The sequence below is a fragment of the Hippichthys cyanospilos genome, chromosome 1 (assembly GCF_059441005.1).
Source record: "Hippichthys cyanospilos isolate Australia breed blue-spotted pipefish chromosome 1, RoL_Hcya_1.0, whole genome shotgun sequence".
NCBI classification, from domain to species: Eukaryota; Metazoa; Chordata; class Actinopteri; order Syngnathiformes; family Syngnathidae; genus Hippichthys; species Hippichthys cyanospilos.
In genome coordinates, this window is record NC_142369.1 from 33,061,147 (window position 1) to 33,080,912 (window position 19,766).

At 38.5% G+C, this 19,766-nt stretch overlaps 1 protein-coding gene across 1 annotated transcript in view; it reads right to left on the bottom strand.

The window, feature by feature from the left end:
* The window catches only part of zmat4a (zinc finger, matrin-type 4a), a 69,260-nt gene that overhangs the window by 19,126 nt on the left and 30,368 nt on the right, over positions 1-19,766 (bottom strand). The window contains exons 4-5 of the mRNA XM_088421965.1: positions 11,442-11,598; positions 554-775 (exon numbers count right to left, since the gene is read on the bottom strand). Coding sequence (XP_088278091.1) covers positions 554-775; positions 11,442-11,598 — 379 coding nt within the window. The remainder of the gene's footprint in view (positions 1-553; positions 776-11,441; positions 11,599-19,766) is intronic.

Consider the following 19,766-nt stretch of genomic DNA (forward strand, 5'->3'; position numbering starts at 1 on the left):
GATTGTTGTTGACAAGGTCTCATAATACTGTAGTAGATACTAATAACAGGAAGTAAAAACTTCCACCACCACTTTCAGGTTAAAAATGCATATAATGCCTTGCATTACTCTCATTTGTACAGAGTAACATATTACTATTTTTTTGTGTCTAATGCATTACACACCACGTTACAGCAAAAAGTATTGCATTACAATAATGACATTCCTTTTGTAATGCATTATTTTCAACAGTTAACCACCCATGCGATTAATTTGCAAATGAATCAAAAAGGCCGTGATGAGAATCATCAGCAACTCAGAGTCTATGACTTCTTAGTCTGAGACCATGGCCCTCAATGAATCACTATTACATTTCATGCGCATGTATTAATAGTTTGCATGTACGTCGTTGTTATCTAAGCCCATGCCGGGGATGTAACGCAAATGTTTGAAGAAATTCAACGACGAGAGGTCTATATACAGTAAGCTGATCACTGGAGGCGAGTAAACCAAGACTAATAGTTTAAAGCTCTTTTCAAAATATCAGCCAATAATATTGGCTTGGCTTTCATACCTTTCATATCCCCCATGTCCAAAGTCTTGCCCAGCTGCTCCAGTAGGTCTGCTCGAGCAGCATTCTTCTTGTGCTTTTTACCATCATAATGCTGTTGTGCCATGCCTGGATTGTTGAACCAAGCATTGCATAATTGGCAGTAGCGATCAGAGTCGCGACGGTGTCGTGGGGAGGTCATGGGAGATGTGTCTGGAGAGCTCTTTACAGGACTGGGAGATGCCTCTGAGGAAAAACAAGACATAACATTGCATTATGCTTTGTACTTAGCTTTGTAGAAAATTAAGAATAGCATATTCAATTGGTGTCAGAATTGTTTTCATTGTTTGCAATCCTTGTAGACTTAATTTTGTCATGAATTAAGTGAAGTTTTACACTGCTTGGTTTAAACAACAGAAAATTGAATGGGTTGGGTCAGGGATCTGCAACCTGCGGCTCTTTCATCCTTATGTTGTGGCTTTCTGCTTGGTTTGGGAAACTAAATAATGCTTGGTTCAAATCCACTACGTAGACAACATTACAAATGACACATTTGAATTGCAGTCAATGACGTTTCCCCGATGGGGCGGCATGTATGCGTCTATGTGTTTGGTGCCACGGGACACGAAGCGCAACGCGTTTCAGGAAGGTAAAAGCAGGAAATGCCCTTCCAGATTAATAGCACACATTTTCAGAGTAAGATAAAACTGAACATAAAAAACTAGACCGCTTCAAGAACTCCTAACACAAAATAAATGTCATCCTAATGTTTCTTGTGTGTGTGAGCAAAGATGGATTCAAACGTTGTGTCAGTCTGCTAGTTCTTTTCTTACAAGAAGGTAACAACCTTTGTTAGCACCGTTAAGAGTTCAATGACAAATGGAGAACATAAACAGGAAATAGTTTGGCCTTCCAGATTAAAAGCAAATATTTCAAAATAAGATAACACAGGTGAGTAAACACTACAAATTGGAGCGCTTGAATCTCATCTTAATGCCCCTGTTTGTGAACATTGATGGATTCAGACATTGGTTCGGTCATGTGGTCCAACTTTGGTTAACAAAAGCTGCTGTAAGCAATTCCTCGCTCCATTACCATAATTACTATATTCATTTCAGATGTAATGAAGTGCTTGCGTCTCCCAGTTTTGTCTTATCTGTGAAAAGCGGGTCAAAATGGCTCTTTGAATGTTAAAAGGGTTAGGTCATGAGGCAGGCAGGCTGGCAGTAAGGAAGGGCCTTCCCCCATCTGTACCCAGAAAGTTGGAGAAAAAGAATCAATTACTCTATCAATTACTCCATTGGTTTTAATTTAGGTCACTTTTTTTTCCCTGTTAAAAGTTAATTAACTGATTGGCCATGCTGCCACCTTTTACGTAGATAAACACTTAGGATTCTTGGTCAGTGTGCAAGAAGAAAATAGGTGGTTTGCATGGCTTTTTTTTATGCAGAGCAGTTTTTTAAATCCTTGTCTTAATTTTTGAAGGACATTTCTAATTTTGTTGAGCATTTTAGCATTTTTTTAACCCCAAGTTCTTGAAGCAACAAAATGTTTGTATATTTGACATTTTTTACACTATAGCAGCATACAGCAGTATTTAGCAGTATTTTTTTTTCTTATTTTGAAGCAAAGCTAAATTGTTAAAATAAGAAATAATAACAGCAACAACAAAAACAGCATGTCATCGGTCAGCTCCGGGGCCTTCTCTCTGTGAGACATGTCTAGAAAACCTCACCAGGGTGGCGTCCAGGAGGCATCCTAATCAGATGTCCGAGCAACCTCAGCTGGCTCCTCTCAAAGCAAATCTGACCCCCTCCCGGATGACCAGAAAAATACTAAAAACGTGCGGGTTCTGAATAAATTTACGTGTCCTGAGAACAAATATAAGACGGAGGTTCTTTCTGATTGGGCAGAATTTGACGACACGATTGCTGCCTAGCAGCTTGGCATGCTTGCAAATGAATAAAATAACACTATGCGGGTTCATGTAACAGTGTTTTGTTTTGTTTTTCCCCCAATAAATAAAGCCATATGGATGGGATTTTTTTTACACACAAAGGTGGGGAGAATAGGAGGGTTTAAGTAACTCATATTACATATAGGCAAGGCCTGAGTCAGCATTGCATAACACTGTCTCAAGTGTGCGAGGGTTTACTTTGCGTGAGAGTCCATCGTGCGTAAAAAATGTAGCAGTTGGCTTTTCCTAACAATGAGGAATAGTGACAACTGCTGTATTACTTCTCACCTACTTAATTAGAATTAGTTCTGTTGTTGTCTGTCTTCATCATTTTTTCAGCGCAGTGTGCCAATGTAAATGTGACGAGGCCAAATCCGGCTCATGTCGAATTAATGTATTTAGGCCTTTAAGTCACAACGGTGTTTTATTTTCACTAATAAATAAAGAAATACAGCAATGAATGAATGAAATTTAAAGCTGACCAAAGTAAAACAAACTAAATGTAACCAAATCATAGACCAACAGCAAAACATCAGACTGCATATACTGTCATTTTTTTAATTTTTAAGCGAGCCAGCAGTATGCAAGAGAAAGTGATATTTAAGAGCTTTAAGTCCTGATCAGCTGCAAATAATAATGTCCATGGCCCTGCTCATGCAGTCAGGTGAAAAACAAGCTTCGCTTTCATTTAATGCCAGAGGAGGAAATCCAAAATTCTACTTGACAATTGGAATAAAAGGCCTGCTCTTCCGGTTGCTGCCCACTTGTGTCTTAATGTATGCTTACCACGGTTAAACTGAACACATACTGTTTTGCAATGAGAGGTCTACAGTGCCCAACATTGCTATTAGCTCAATTCCTGTAACTTTGTGTGAGTGAATGTGCAGCCGACCAGAATCTATTACTGTTGTCTGGTATTTGCAGTCCAAGTGATTGAGAATGAGGACCCCAAATCAATGCACTGCATCTTTTTTTTTCCCTTTCAGTTGTGCCCTAAGTGAGTCAGAGCTGTTGACAGTTTAAATGGCATGCTATTATGTACGATTTGAATCACACACTTTGGCAACAGACTGACTTCTTTGACTGCTGGGTCACAGTGAGATGTCAGAAATTATTTAATTGAACCCATGCAGAGAGGGATCAAAGCTTGCGTTATTAAGCCTGATGCCCTATTTGTTGAAAGCCTGTTCAAAAGAGAGGAGACATTCAAGGGAGCGAAGCCTAACTCAAATCAACTATATGTCAAAACAGACATGATTTTTCAAAACAGACAAGATTTTGAGTTCAAAACTTTATTCACAGAAATTGAAAAGTGTTTTGGGGACATGGCAAAAACACCAGCAATCATATACACATAATTGGCCGAACTTTTTTTTTTTTTAATTTATGTATCTATTTTTTGTATTATTATTATTTAATATGTGATAATATAAGTGTGTTCATTCATTAATTTAGTTAGGAGGCCAGGGGTAAGGTATAAAGTATATTACTGAAGTATTTGTGGTAAGGCTGCACTAATCACCTGCGACAATCGATTAACCTTTGTGAGGTATTTTGTACAATCCTTTACATCATCGGCATTTCATATCAAAGGGAAAGCAATGACTACATTCTGAAGCGGAAATTTCACCCAGAAGGTGACAGCATGTCAACGTTCAACATGGCACGACTACTTACCATATTTCTGTTGAGTGTGTTTCCCTCATTTTCAACACCCATATTGGGGGCGGTCAACTTATCCTGGCATAACTCAAAACCGACCAATTTTTTTCCCCATGTCTGTTTCAATAACATTAGCTTGAATGCAAAATAAGTGACATGTCCACTAAGAAATATTATAGTGCTTCAGATATCTTTCAACCTCTGGAGTCATTATTTGAAAGATGAAATGCTTAGAAATGGTTCCATTAAATGAATCCCATTTGACCACATGTCATCTGTCACATACACTACAAGTAAAAAGCACTGAGCTTAATTCACTAGATAATGCTTTTTTAAGTGTTATTTTATAATTTCGAACATACATTTCCAGGTGAAGATCCAATCAAAATGAAATGGGCCCATTGGTTGCTTGACTATTATAATTTGTAATCCACTCCTGGTATGGAGTTTTAATCTACTCCTGCCCTCATTGGTTGCCAGGAATGCTGGGAGCCATTCATGTTTCTTGTGTCGCACCAGTTTTGTCCAAGCAAGAAGCAATCTTCACCTCACACAAGTGAGAACGTACGGTGGGGAGCAATGTGGTGAGGGCAAAACAGAGCACTGTTGTTATAAATTTCCAGTGTAAACTCTGCTTCCCTGTTATCATGTTTGGTCAGTTAGGTGCTCCACTCTAGGTCTACGTAGGAGGAGTGCATATGCCTTTACAGTCAACTCAACTGTTTGGCATGCAGGAAACCTTCACAGCACGTCTCTCCGCAATATAGCTTTTTTGTTTTTTAATGGACAAAAAAAGCAACGCACTGAGGGCAAGAACAATTAAGAAGTAGTGGGGGAACACTGTATACAATATAAATAACCTCCATTGCCAGGACATGGTTTTTAATCATTTATAAAGAACAAGGTGTCAGGCGCTAAGTTTTGGAATTCTTCTTATTCCTCTTGAACATATAAATAGTACTGAACTATATGTATTGGTGATATTTTTTTCTAATGTTGCTTATTTTAAGAAAATTTGTGTTAATATGATCAGTAAATCAATCAGTATGAATCCCAGAAAAATAAATTTTATCATCATAATGTATAAACATATAAAACACATTGGAGTTGCAGTCAGCTCCTTGATTGATTGTGAAAATGTGAGCTGTTTGACTGTCCATTTACCATGATGAGATGTTGAGTCATACATTCCACTTTGAAAATATGTTGAAAAAAGCTTTAAAAAACATTTCAGAATCCAATTTGCTGAATCACTCCTCTCTACATGTATGTGAGGGAAACACATCCTAAAGCTAAGTTGTAGATGTTAAAAGAAGTGACATTCACGAAAGCCGCTGTGCCTCCAGCCTTAAAATTTGGAATCTGGCCAGAATACGGTAATTACACTCCGCAGAGAAGGAATCAAAATGCACATGGATACAATTTGATGGAACCCGAAATTACACGAAATTATTATCAATATTCCTAGCCCAGACTCTAACATCTGAACCAATTATGAAGCAAAGCTTACACTACCTGGATTTGATTTAATAATAATAATGATAATAATGCTGATCATTTTTTTTTCAGTATGGGTCAGTGAACATCGTCACTTTCAGAATGCCTGAATAATAGGGCAATGGACCTATCTTTGAGGTCACCAAGCTGTGAGCAATCATCAAGTAGATTCTAATGCTTGTAAAAACGCAATTCAACTGACATTAATTTTTCGCCCTTTCACTTTCATACTGATTTCTGAAATCTATGTCATTAAGTTTTAATGGGGACTATGGTGTGCACCTTTAGTCCCTGAGGAATACAGTCTTAAACGATAACCTTTCGAGGCTTTTCAATACCAAAAGAAAGATTGGATTGTCTCTAAGGTTAATTGAGGCATTAACAGCAAGTTTCATAATTTTTAGCTGTGAATGAGAAGGAAAACATTTTTGGCTATGCACTGTTGTTAGAATAGGACTACAGAGTCCCAAAAAGACACATCAACACAAAGAAAAATCTGATGGTCTGCTGGCTTGACTTGTGTAGAAATCAAAATCCTGAGGGGGGTCTATTGTGAACTGCTTGCCAATCGATCGCAGCATATTAGTAATATGGCGGTTAATTTGGTATTGTGGATAATCAAGGGATAAGCTAGTTTACTAGAAAAATAATGTTGTTCATGCTGTTAGAAGATTAGACAAAGAAATTATACTGCCACACTCATGACTCAATGTAAACAAAGCTAACATCTTATGTCACAGTTTACCAAATTCCACCATCACTCAGTTATGACTCTGCACTTCCTATATTCTATTTCTTTTTTAAGCTTTTGTGCAGCACCGTCCTGTCACATTGAACTTACTTTTTTGCCTTTTGGACAAACCCATCATTGTCTCCCTACTAATCTTACTAATGACTGGGTTGCATATTTTCACTTAGCAACTGCACAAATATAAAATAATTGGCATTCCTGCTCTGCCACTAGTTTTGGAGGAAAGAGTATGCCAGTGATGAGGCTATTTTCAGCTTGTTTACCTGAGAAATTCTGGGAAAATGATGTTTTGTTGGAGACAACATCACCAACAAAAGCATTTTCTGTGATGTATCTGAGTTTTTGCAAATGCTTTTCTATAAAATGCTGCTATAGATGTCACCATAGATTGCATTCATAAATACTGCATTGACAGTATCCCAGACAAATGGAAACAGACTAAATCTATAGAATAGTGATTAGAGCTTTAGCACCAAGTTAGCCATCAGCCGGCTCGGTGGGGCACTGGTTAGCACGTCCGCCTCACAGTTAGGGGACTGAGTTTGAATCCAGCTGGCTTGTGCCTTCCTGTTCTTCCATGAGCTCACGTGAGTTCTCTCTGGGGATTTTGTCTTCCAAAAACATGCATGGCAGGTGTATTGGACATATTAAATTGTTCTTAGGTGTGATTGGGTGTGTGAATGGTTGTTTGTCCCAGTGTGCCTAGCAATTGTATGGCAACCAAGGAAAACTCTGTCTTAAAGAAAAAGAAAAAAAACCCTCTGGTTCCTTGCGGCAACATCTCTTTAGAGAATAGGTCTCAAACTCCAGTCCTCGGGGGCCGTAAATCTGCACGTTTTTTATTCTGCTCTCTTAAACACACCTGATTCAATGATTACGATCATTTTCAAGCTCCTGCAGAGCTTGCTGATGACCTAATAATTTGAATCAGGTGTGTTTAAGAGAGCAGAATCGAAAACATGCAGGTTTGCCTTTAGAGAGTAGGCTTCAGGAGTTAACCTCAGCGAAAAATCTTGAGGTGGACTTGTATAGGCAGTTTGTGATTGCATGCAATCCCGTTCTGACAACTACGTCAAGGGTCCCAAAGTGTACTGACTCGCCATTCAGCTTGGTTCAACCATTTCCATGGAGAGGGGAGTCCTGCTAAAGAGGCAACAAAAAAACCATAATGTTCAAAGGAGAGCATGGAGTTTTGTCCTCAGGAACAGCCAGTTAAATATTGCTGAAGTTGGACAAGGGATGTGAAAGACATCTGAGACTCTCGCTTCATACCTCTGATGGTCACTCAGAGTCACTCTCCTCAGTGCCTATACTCCTATCTTGACCTCTACACATGAGGCTAAAGACAAATTCTATGCTGTTCTAAAACCCATTATCAAGAACATCCCTGGCAATGAACATCTATATCTCATGGGTGATTTCAATGCAAAGTAGGTGCTGACCACAACTCCTGGTCCTCCTGCCTCGGTCTCTTTGGAGTTGGCAAGGTGAATGAAAATGGAGAGCGCCTGCTAGAGATCATTGCATCCCAAATCTAATTGCAATACATGATCAAATCCTTCCACAGCAACATGAAGGCAACTATCACAAGTGGCGTGAACAAGGCTGCGTCCACTTTTTGCGCCTTTTTCTCCCTCCTACTGAAACATGCGTTTGGAATATTGACTGAAGGAGTGTACATGCACACAAGATCAGATGGCAACCTATAAAATACTGCAAGACTCAGAACAAAAACTAAGATCGGCAAAATCACCTTAAGAGATATGCTCTTTGAAAAGGATGTGGCTATCGCCATCTGAACACAACCAACAGGTTCTCCCAAGCCTCCCTGGAGTTTGGGCTAACCATCATCATCGTGGGAAAGACCAATGTGCTCGGCCAAGATATGGCCAGAACACTTGTCATTAACATTGAGAACTACCAGCTGGAAGTGAATTATGAATTCACATACCTTGGCTCAACTAGCAACCAAAATCTGTCCTTAGACACTGAAATAAACAAACGAGTCGATAAGGCTGCAACCATGCTGAGCTGACCGGCCACCCGTGTTTGGAAGAATCCCAAACTAATCAACACAATCAAGACTGCAGTGTAGAATGCATGTGTCATCCTCACGCTCCTGTACGGGATTTAACGTGGACAGCATATGCCAGAGAAGAACGAAGGCTGAACAGTTTTCCCCTGCAGTGACTTTGTTACATCTTCACAATCTGCTGGATATAATGTGCCTAACAAAGAGGTCCTGAAGCGTGCTGGGCCGCCCGCAACTAGAACACAAAGAGGTCTGTAAGGATGACATGATGACTCTGGACATTTGACACCAAAAACTGGGAGAACATCGCAACTGATTGTGCCAACTGGTGTTGCCCTCTCTACATCCGGCTCAAGGATGCCAAGGAAAAGATCATAAACCAAGCAATGGTATAGAGAACCAAGCATAAAGAATACTAACACAGACCTTGTTGCAAACAGCCATCTGCTCTATGTAAGGTAGAGATTGACTGTCCTGTCTTGGTCTAATCAGCCACAGACGACACTATTCAAATTACAGTACGGAAAACCTTCAGGACGCACATTCCGTGGTTGATTTTGGCCCAGGAAGGCCTACGGAATCCGGAATTATTGCATTTTTTTTTAACAAAAACATTAACTTATTTCAATCAATCAACTTATTTCAGAACAAGAAGCAAAATAACATTATTGTCACCTGTGTTGGTGGATTTGTATTTTACTTATCATACTGATGCAAAAGTGTAATTTTTTTTGACAAAAAATTTGAACAGGTATCGTGGGCTAAAGAAGAGCAACTGTCAGGATGGGTGTCCCTTGTTATGTTTATAGCTCGGGATTAACTCTTTCCATACTTCTCTAGTTGGAAGCGTTACAGCATATATTTTCCATTACACTTTTTTAGTGTTGCCTAGTTATAATGGAATCGGTTTTCACAACCATCTCTTGGGCGGTTCTGGCTCGCAGGCCAACCAGTGTGATGTCAAGCCATGACATCACTATCATCTGATAGTATGTACTTTAGCGATCTCTCTAATACAACCTCTCTAATGCCAAATTCATGACACACAAAACGGAAGGGAATCCCTATGTCTGGGACTGCTGCATTTTATTCATAACAGCAACCATCATTATCATCTGATGTATGTACTTTAGCGGTCTCTCTCATATGATCTCTCTAATGCCAATCTCTCTCCAATGCCAAATTCATGATACACAAAACAGAAGGAAATCCCTATGTCTGGAACTGGTGCATTTTATTCATCACAGCAACCTGCCAGCTTGTTTAGCATTCTCAGTGCTAACTGCAATTGCTGCTCGTCATAAGAGAGCACTATCAGCAGCGAGAATAATGGGTAGCGGAACAAATTGAATTTTATAATGTTCAATAATGTGCAGACAACAAGAGACAACTTAATTGCACGCTCACAACCCTGATATACCGACCCCAGCATAAGTGGTTCTGGACATAGATAGATGAACACAAACGCTGAGACAGCGCGCTGTGTTGTTAATAACAAATAACCCTTGATGAAGTACAATTGCTTTCAGTTTATTCAAGTACAGCTATGTTTAGTGATGTTTTTTAATTGTTTCTTTTTATTTTGGTTCTTGAAAATGCCTTTAGGAGAATGGCCAATAACATTAAAATGTGGCCTTTAATTAAATTAATGTGTGTGCATGTATGTGTGCGCAATGTGCATATGTTTAATATGAATGACAATTGACAGTTAAAAAAAAAGTTGTGAATGACATTTTTGGAAGCCAATTATATTAATTATTTTAATTGTAATAATGGCGTAATGTTTCTGACGGATTATTAAATATATAAAAATCTGATAAATTGTTCAGGAAAGGAATTTATCTGGTTTCATTGGTTGGTTTTATTCCATCCTGTGGCAGTTTGCAGTTTCAAATAACTCAGTATATCCGGACTTTCCTTACCCACATGAGGATTTAGCGTTGTAAATGTTGAACTTTTTGAACCAAATTATAGAGACAATTCCACTCTTAACACAACTCACACATAGGGTGACCTTATATGGCAATATTATGAGACATAACAAATATGTCATTATTGTCGAGAAGGGGCAAAATAGGGACAAAACCAAGTGACTTCATGTGTTTGCACAACCTTCGGGTTATGACTGTTATGTTCTGGTGGTGTTTTTGTTGGTGTTGGATTTTTTGTTCTGGGTTTTTATGGGGTTTTGTTCTCGTGTTTAGGTTCAAGGTTTTGTTCCTCTCATGTCTCATCAGTGTGATTGCGTCCACCTGCCTGAGTTAACCTGCTTCTCTTCTGTTGGCCAATCAGCTCCCTGTTCCAATTGTTTCTTATCCAGGTGCTCCTTGTTGCCTAATTAGTTTTTAATGTATTTAGTTCCCTGTTTCTTTTCACTTCTTGTTTTTGTCATTATCAATGTTGTTGCTGTTGAAATATTGTTTCTGCAGCCTGTTGTTTCTGTCTCCGTCACCTATTTTTGTTGTTTTCCTGACAGTTTTTTGAAATATATGATTCCTGGTTTTTGATTTGTTAATTTGGTTAGGTTTGTTGTTCTTTATTTAGTCTATCCTAGGCTTATTAAAAGTTAATTTTTTTGAGAGCAACTTGCCTACCAACTTCCCTACATTTTGGGTCCACACTCCTCCATATCCCACATCTCTCCCCACTATGCCTCGACATAAAAAGAACAGTTAATCAAATCCATGGTTCAGTGTGCGTTGATTTAGAAAATTCAATTTGAAGATGTATTTTTTTGGTAGGCTACAAGTGAAAGCACATCAAAATATTGTTATTGTATTATCAAAAATAAATAAATGCTCTTCAAGTACTCCATGTGTAATGGAGCATCTGACAGTAAACTATTCATAAACATGAGCAATGCCACTACACTGACGCTCATTTTACTATGTTCTCAATTGTTTATATATATATATATATATATATATATATATATATATATATATATATATATATATATATATATATATATATATATATATTATACACAATAATTGACATAAAACCACAATACCTTTGTTTGTGTTGGCCGGTTGATCCCCAAGTAGCAGTTTTAGCCTCTTTGCATGGATTTTACCCTGGTAGTGTGACTGTGCAACTACAGCTGATGTGAAGGACATGTTACACAACGTGCAACATTTATTCTTGTCCACGTCACCTTCATCACTGCCCTAAAAAAAAAACAACAAACACACACACATACAGCAATATCCGATTAAAAACATATGTAATATAAATATATAAATATAATTGGATAGGAAATTCAAGTGTAATTTTTGAGACAGCAAGCCTTCTCTGGATCAATGTCAAAAGAAACAAAATACATGACTGACAACGCAATTTAAGTTTAAACACATACATCAATGAGTAATAATCAGTAAGATTCAAACAACACCTGAGACACTTGACCTTTTACAATGGGAATGTTTTACAAATGTCTGTTGTCCACCCAACTGTTAGATTAAAAAAAAAAAAAATCTTGATATGCCAAGAAATAACTGTTAGTGTGCTTGTCATCTGTATCCTGTCCAAACATCTCACTCAACACAATGTAGGATAACATACTATATACAGACTGTATAAAAAGGTCTATGGAATGACCATTAAAGGACTCCTCATCATAACCATTCGATCAGATTCAAAATGTGCAATTATCACAAAGTAACTTCTTTCTTTGAAACAAACTCTAATATTGTTTAGGCCTCTTTTTTTCCCCAAAGTCATTCACAGATTTTGACACACCATGCATTTGACAAAAATTATGTAGGTTAATTTTGACTTTTTGTAATAGAGATAAAATGTGTTACAATGGGTTGGTTTAATTGTTTTAATGTCTTCAGGGACAGTGAAAACTGATTGTAAGATGTTTCATCTGTATTACTTGAAAGTTGTCCTTCATTCAAGTTTTTATCGTAGGCACCAAGCATTATCCAATTTCTTGCCATAATCATTCAGTTCCTGCTGGGATGCAAATGGAGCTGACAAGCAGTGTTATGTTGTGAAAGTCGAGTTCACCAGGATAACAGTGGACGTCTCACTAGTCCTCCATCTGTGCAAGTAGCACCAAGTCATTATAATCGTGCAGCTATTATTCAACGCAAACGCAGAAGAAACAGATCATTTCTGATGCAGTAAAAGATACATTCTCGTGTTTAAAAAAATTCGGGGAGAAATGAGCCACAACACAAACATGATCTAATTCCCATACCCATGTAAAAAATTGAAGATTAACTATGTGAGATGAGGCTAGAGAAATTACATTCAACCATTTACTTTGTACTCTATATATTGAGAATTGTAAGAACACAAGCCATTAGAACTTACTTTATGCTGAAAAGACTATCAGTGTTGGGAGTAACGCATTGCAAAAGTAATAAAATTACAGCAAAAAGTAATGTAACAGTAACACATTACTCACAAAAAAAAAAAGTAATATTCTAGTCAGTATAAATGAGAGTAAAGTCTGGGGTAAAGCGCTTTTTAGAGTATCTCAGCAGCAGACGACAGGTTAAGTATGGAAAATACGTACACAAGATGGGCATATGCCCATTTTTTTTTAGTTCATCGGCAATAAAGACAATAACAATATAATAAGTGCACTTTGTTCGATCCCAAATAGCACAAGTAATTTGACAATAGTAAATAAATAAAACAAAGCATACAAAATGACCGTTCTTTATCTCAGAGATGGCTCTATGACCTCAAGAGGTGAGGAGGCTTGTGGTGGAGTATGTCGTGCGAGGAGGATATGCTGCCACTTTCCATAGTGGATTAGCCAGCATTTTGAAACCTCCTCAGCAAGATCCCTATCGCAACTAGCAATAACGACAAGCTAAGTTAATGCTAATTTTAACTATACAATTACTGTTAATAAAAGTGTATAGATAGTTCTGTTCAACGCGTATCAAGATAAAGCATACAATAACTCATGTTAAACAGTATGTTAAACACAGTGACAATGAAGTATGCTAGCTGCTAACATTAGCCCCACCCAAACCATCTATTTTTGAAACGTCTGTCCCCAACCTAGCCTATTTACATTGAAATTGTGGAATGCACAAACTGTTTCTCCCTAAAGCATAAACAATGCATCACTACGTAGCGAAGCTAAGTAATAAATAATAAATACAATACAGATTAAATGATTTGTACTGTTTTTAGGCTTATGCCAACTTTCCAATGGATGAGTAAATGACGTCATTAGCAACTTTTAGAATGGCAAATCCATATTTCAAGTAATGTTGGTGAGAGTAAAATAAAAGTAATGCAACAGTAGTGTTATGCATTACATTTCAAATATAGTAATGTTGTAATGTAACAAATGACTTTGAAATAACATTAAAAAAAAGCATTACAGTTTTGAAGTAACTTGCCCAACACTGAACACTATTAAGAAAACATGAACAATGTTGTTAAAAGAATGGTTCATAAAGCAAAATACTTATGCTTAGGGAATATACTTATACCTGGTGGAATATATGCATTCATATTTGTATATTTTAAAAAGTTAATAATTACAATAATAACGGAATGTTTTGATGTGCATACTTCATCTCCGTTTACAAAACAGTATCTATTCATTCTAAATGACATTTGCTACTCATATATTATTAGAAGTAGTAGCAGCAAGGGTGAGGTCTAGTTCTAATCAGCCAGTCAATAAACTGATTCCGACAGACAGCAAGTGTTTTCAAGTGTTTAGTCACCCAATAAAATCAGCAGGGGGTGACACTTCATTAATGAGGTATGATTAAACTAATTATGTTAACAGAAAGAAAGAAGATGGGATTAAGGAAAACTTGCGACTATTATCTATAAACACTGTGATGAACAACATGTCTAGATTTTTAAAAGAATATACTGTCCCTTGCCACCTTTTCCATTAGCTCCAAACAGCCTCTACCACCCCACGCTACTTGGCCGTGCACCACACCACATTCTTTGTGTTTCCATTCCAAGAGGCGCCGGACAGGATGGGGGCGGTATCAACCAAACTGTGTCAGCCTCTCAAAGTGATTATAAAATATGAATTGTTGTTGCATGATGCAGTGACTTGCAAAATACTTTATAACACATCAAATGCACAGAAGCTTTCCCAGTATAAAAATCTATTTTTGGGTCTAAGCCAGCGAGATACAGCTACCCACCCAGAATACACATTTAACACGTTTAACTGTTGGTGCATTTTTTTTTTAAATGTTTTTTTTTTTTTAATTTTTATCTCTGTCACTGGCATCCAAAGCCTTCCGGTGGCCTCCCAAAGCCACAATCCCTGTGGTGGGGACCTCAACCGTAGATGAGGTGGAACAGTGGGACTCCCGGCTCGTTCTTCAGTAGAACAATATTCCGCGAGCAGTTTGAGTGATAGCGATTTTTTTTTTAACTCAACATTTATCCATTAGTACATATGACTAATTCATATTTTCTTTGCAATACATAGTGCACATGTCACTTCTAGGAAGTGTAAGAATGTTCTTCATCGATTACAGCTCAGCATTCAACACAGTCATCCATGACAAATTGACAGATAAACTCCTTACACTTGGTCTGGCACCCCGCCTCTGCAACTCAGTGCTGAACTTTTTCACAGGCAGACCCCCAAATAGTCAAGATTCCATAACCGCACATGCAGCATCAGAACTGTAAGCACTCCCAAAACAACACCAGCATAATTAAGTATGCAGATTACTAAACAGTCATCAGGCTGATCACTGGTGGGGTCGCGACAGTGTATGGGAAAGAGGTGACAGACCTTGTGGCCTGGTGTCACAGCAACAATCTCCACCTCAACACAGACAAGACCAAAGAACTGATCATTGACCCAAGGCGGTAGATAAAGCCGCACAAACCACCACGATTCATCAATGGGACATAGGCAGAGAGGGTGAAAGTCTTCTAATTCCTCGGCACTTACATCAGCGACGATCTCACCTGGTCCCACAACACTCGACAGATCACCAAGAAGTCCCAACAGAGACTCTACTTTCTGAGGAGACTGAAGAAATTTGGCATGCCCGCAAAGATTCTCAACAACTCCTACGAGTGTACAACTTCTACAGATGTACATTCCAAAGTACTTACCCACAACACAACGTGTTTGACCTGCTGCCATTAGGCAGACGCTACAGGAGCCTGAGGGCTATGACTGCCAGGCTGGTAAACAGCTTCTACCCACAGGCCATCCGGATTTGGAACAAATCCCTCACGCACTAATCGGCCTCATCACCAGTCCCTTTGTACACGTGCACCTTACAAATCCTGCACAGTGCAGGAAAGCTGCTAAATACATAATGTTTTGCACTATCATCCTCATATGTATACAGTTTCTGAATATGAAACATTATATAGTGGTACCATGGTGTTATGATTATTCTTGTGTTTGTAGAATATGAATTACGTTTTTTTGTCCATGCTAAGGGTCAATTCCATATCGACCCTGAGCAAGGCCAAAATAATGGGAGCGATTTTGTATTGCTATTTAGAACCAGCCTGATCCTATCATGGCAAGTAACATCAAACATTTTTACCTCCCCTCGGAGCCCCTCCGCCTCCCCTTGAAACAACACCCTTGTAGTTGCACAACAAACAAAAGCAAGTGAGATGCCTGCCTGATGTCTAGTGCTGCACCGATGTGTTTATCTACCTGAACATATTTGTAGCCTTAGACTGCGCATACATTGTGTGAACGCAAAGCCAGCGATGCTCCTTAATTGTTTTCATTTAACCCCTGGGTGTTTGGAGATTTTTTAGTCATCATGTTTTGACAGTCTGTGCAATAGTTTAGCATCCTAGTGTTTTTTTTTTTTATTTTTTTTATGATTTTCAGTTCATATCACACATCAAAAACATCAAAAAGCCAGAGTTGGGTCAAAATTTCCCCCAGGGGTTAAAGACATGAAGAACACACTTTTGGGTTTTATGTTTTTTAGTGTATTAAGGAAGGGTGGTGTACAAAAAAAAAGGGAAAATAAGTACTGTTCTTGCTTTTGGAAGGAGATGTGTGTTGCGTTCAATGACTATGCACACAGCAGGGAATTTCAAACATCTTTAGAGACACTCACTCAATGCATCACACAGCAATAACCTGTACTTCAGCACATTTCAGGGAGCCCTTGAGAACATTTTATTATTTATTTGACACACAAAAATTGGTTGTGCCACAATTAATTTTTGTGGGCAAAGAAGTTAAATGTTCTCACAAACCCCTGCAGTGTCCACATTTACCATGTTTGAAACATCGTTTGAGGAGACCAAAATAGTTATATAGGGAACGTGGGGGTTTTACATGTCATTATCAAGCAAAGTACATCAACCTATTAACAACTTTTTCGTATTGACCGATCCTTGTATTGATATCAGACAAAAAAAGGTGCTGTCCGTGTTTTTTCACAGCGGCTGTGAGATGTGTGCATAGAGAAACAAACCAACAGGGGTGGCGAAGCCTGAAAAAAACTGTCAGGTACAGTTCACTGAGCCACTTTCATTTTGTCCTCATTCATCCAACTGTTTAGATTAGCCATAATGATGACTCCAGCTGGAAACTTTTCTTTAGGTCTTCCTTTTATTTAAATCACCATAGGTGGCAGATTTTGTTCATTAGCATGGCAATGGGATGTGGAAAGTGAGTGGCGCCTTGTACATGGGCAGGATGTTATTGCCAGCAATCTTTTTGCTGCAGTGGGAATGGACAATGACGAGTATTTCTTTGTAATCGACCGGAGGTTGCTGCTCCACTCAAGTCCTTGCCCAGATGGATAAATGGTGCCGTTTCATAAGACGAAAGCCCCAAGAAAGAACTCGTTGAAAATCTTCGCATTTTATTTGTTCGGCAAGCGTTTTTGCCCTCAGTCAAATGATGACTGAAGAAACATTTCTACCGGCTTTAAGGATAAAACCTTGTCTTGTTTCCACGAAAACCCAGCTAAGCCTTCTTGACTTGGCAAAGCTAATTTTCCTGCTTTTTCAATTTGCAAACCATGGATTTATTCTCTCACAGCTGTTTGATTCCCACGTTGATCCATGTAGCCGATAGTTTGCAGTTTAAACTGTGCTTGGATTTTGTTCTTTAGCCGAGTTGATGTTTTGCACAATACACGTCAGCACTATATACCTACTGGAGACGTGCCTTTAGCATCCTCGTTCATGCCCACAATTCCTCTTTTAATTTTCACTTGTTGTCCTCTGTCACGTCCTCTTTTTCTTTATATAAGCAGCATGTCAGCAGGAAATGCTTTCAGTCAGTCAAGCAGATACCTCGTCGAAGTTACTCAGTAACATTTACTCCTTTTTACTCATTGCACACATAATACATAACACACATAACGTCGATTTTAGAAAAAAAATGCGACTTATAAATGTGTCTTATGTCCTTGAATATACGGCACTTAATTTTCAGAATTGTTTTTCACTTTAGGCCTGCACATTGAATTTGTTGTGTCAGAGTGTTCACAGTTTGCATTTTGATTAATGAATAACTGAAGCACAACACAAACATTGAACTCCAATGAGGAGAAAGTGTTGCTCAGTGCAATACATTAAAGACACTTTCACGCTTAATAGTAGGTGCTGCAATTTAATGCTCTAGCACTCAGCTAGTGGATTCATGGATGTATGTACGCTTGCTCTACCTATTTAGACTGGGTTTATATTTCCATGCTCCCTAGTGAATGGCAGTCTAAACATTTCTCAGAAACTTGGAAGATTTAACAGGGTGAAGTGACCAACTTTTACCAACCGTGACAGGTTACACAGGTGGTGATGATTACAATGACTGATTAAAACGACAAACGAAACATACTATTTCTTTGGGCTTAGTGCTTGGTGGGCGAGACTTATCGCTTGTTAAAGCTTGTGGCAAAATCGAGCACAATAAATTTCCAATGTACAGTGGAGACGTTTGCACCTCAGCTGAATCTGCCCCAATTGATTGGTGGCTGCTGTAATGGAGAAGTAACAAAGGCCAAACCAGGCCAACCGAGGCCAGGGCATAGCGAGGTCAGGGCGTTCTGAAACCTGTAAATGTGTTTATAGTCTGACTTTTTGCATGGAATATAAGAAACCTTATTCAGGAGCCAGGATACACCGACTACTCATGAGCATTTCCCCTGCGGCACTTTCACAAGAAATAGGACAGCAAAGGACAAGGGTATCCCTGCAAAGAAAGGATAAAAAGACAGTCTGTGCAGACAAAGTACTCTATTTCCGTGCATGCAGGGGAGGGCAGAGTAAAGCTGAAAATGACCACTACAGTGCTCACTCTCACATGCATGCAGATAAACAATCACATGAGAGTGCGTTCATGCACACACAAACACACAAGAAAACAATGTTTTGGATTTAAACTGATGCCACCATAAAAACATGATGAAACACCAATACCATTTTCTCATTTAATAACTGACAAGTATAAAAATGTGATAATAGCAAGGGGTTCTGCTACATACTTGAACCAACAAACAAAATTATCTAATCTGGGCAATTTTCTGACAATCCACTTAACACAGTAGCCTACATATGTCCATATCCTATGCAATATCTATGATTTACAAATAGTAGTGACTGCCATGCTTCCACTGGATAAGCTAGTAGAGGGAATTGTGGAATATTCTGATCATTTACACCGACTCAGCAAAATGTAAAGCTGTGAAAATTGCCTGCTTCACCTCTTGTATTGAACAGTATGAAAACATGTTTACAGCCAAATGAGTTTTCCATTGGTTACTTTTCTCTTCAGTAAATGCGTCCAGAATGTTTTTAGATTGGACATCGCTTATGATTGAAATATGTACAAGTGGGATTTGTGAAAAAGAAATATGCTGTATTTGACTCATTAACAATTTTACACTAAAATCCCCCCCCCCCCCCCCCCCCAAAAAAAAAAATCAGAATACAGGTAAAAAGCGGTGACCAAACCTGCGGACTGCAGAACTGTAACAAGTAGCATGCAGAGTGTGTCTAAAATGGTAGAATCTTTGCTGCAGCATCCTCATCCCCTTTTGATTTTTGTAAATTTCTGCTTGCTGCTTAGGAGATAAGTTAGCATCTAACGGAATTCTTTGCATACAAATGGAGATATGCAGCAGCGTATGCTTGCAGACACTATGACATCAGCTATGCATTTATTGCGCTACAATATGCATCTTTTCTGAGCACAGAAGTTGAGGTGGACCCAATCATTTAAAATTGATAAAAGATGACTTTGGGATACCACAGAAAAGAGGTACAATATGGTATATAACCATAACAAATGCTACATCACGGAGGTAAAACTGTAGTTTACTGTGACGACCTTGCTTCTGGGAGGAACTTCAAAATAAAAGTGTTTCAACGGACGTTTGCT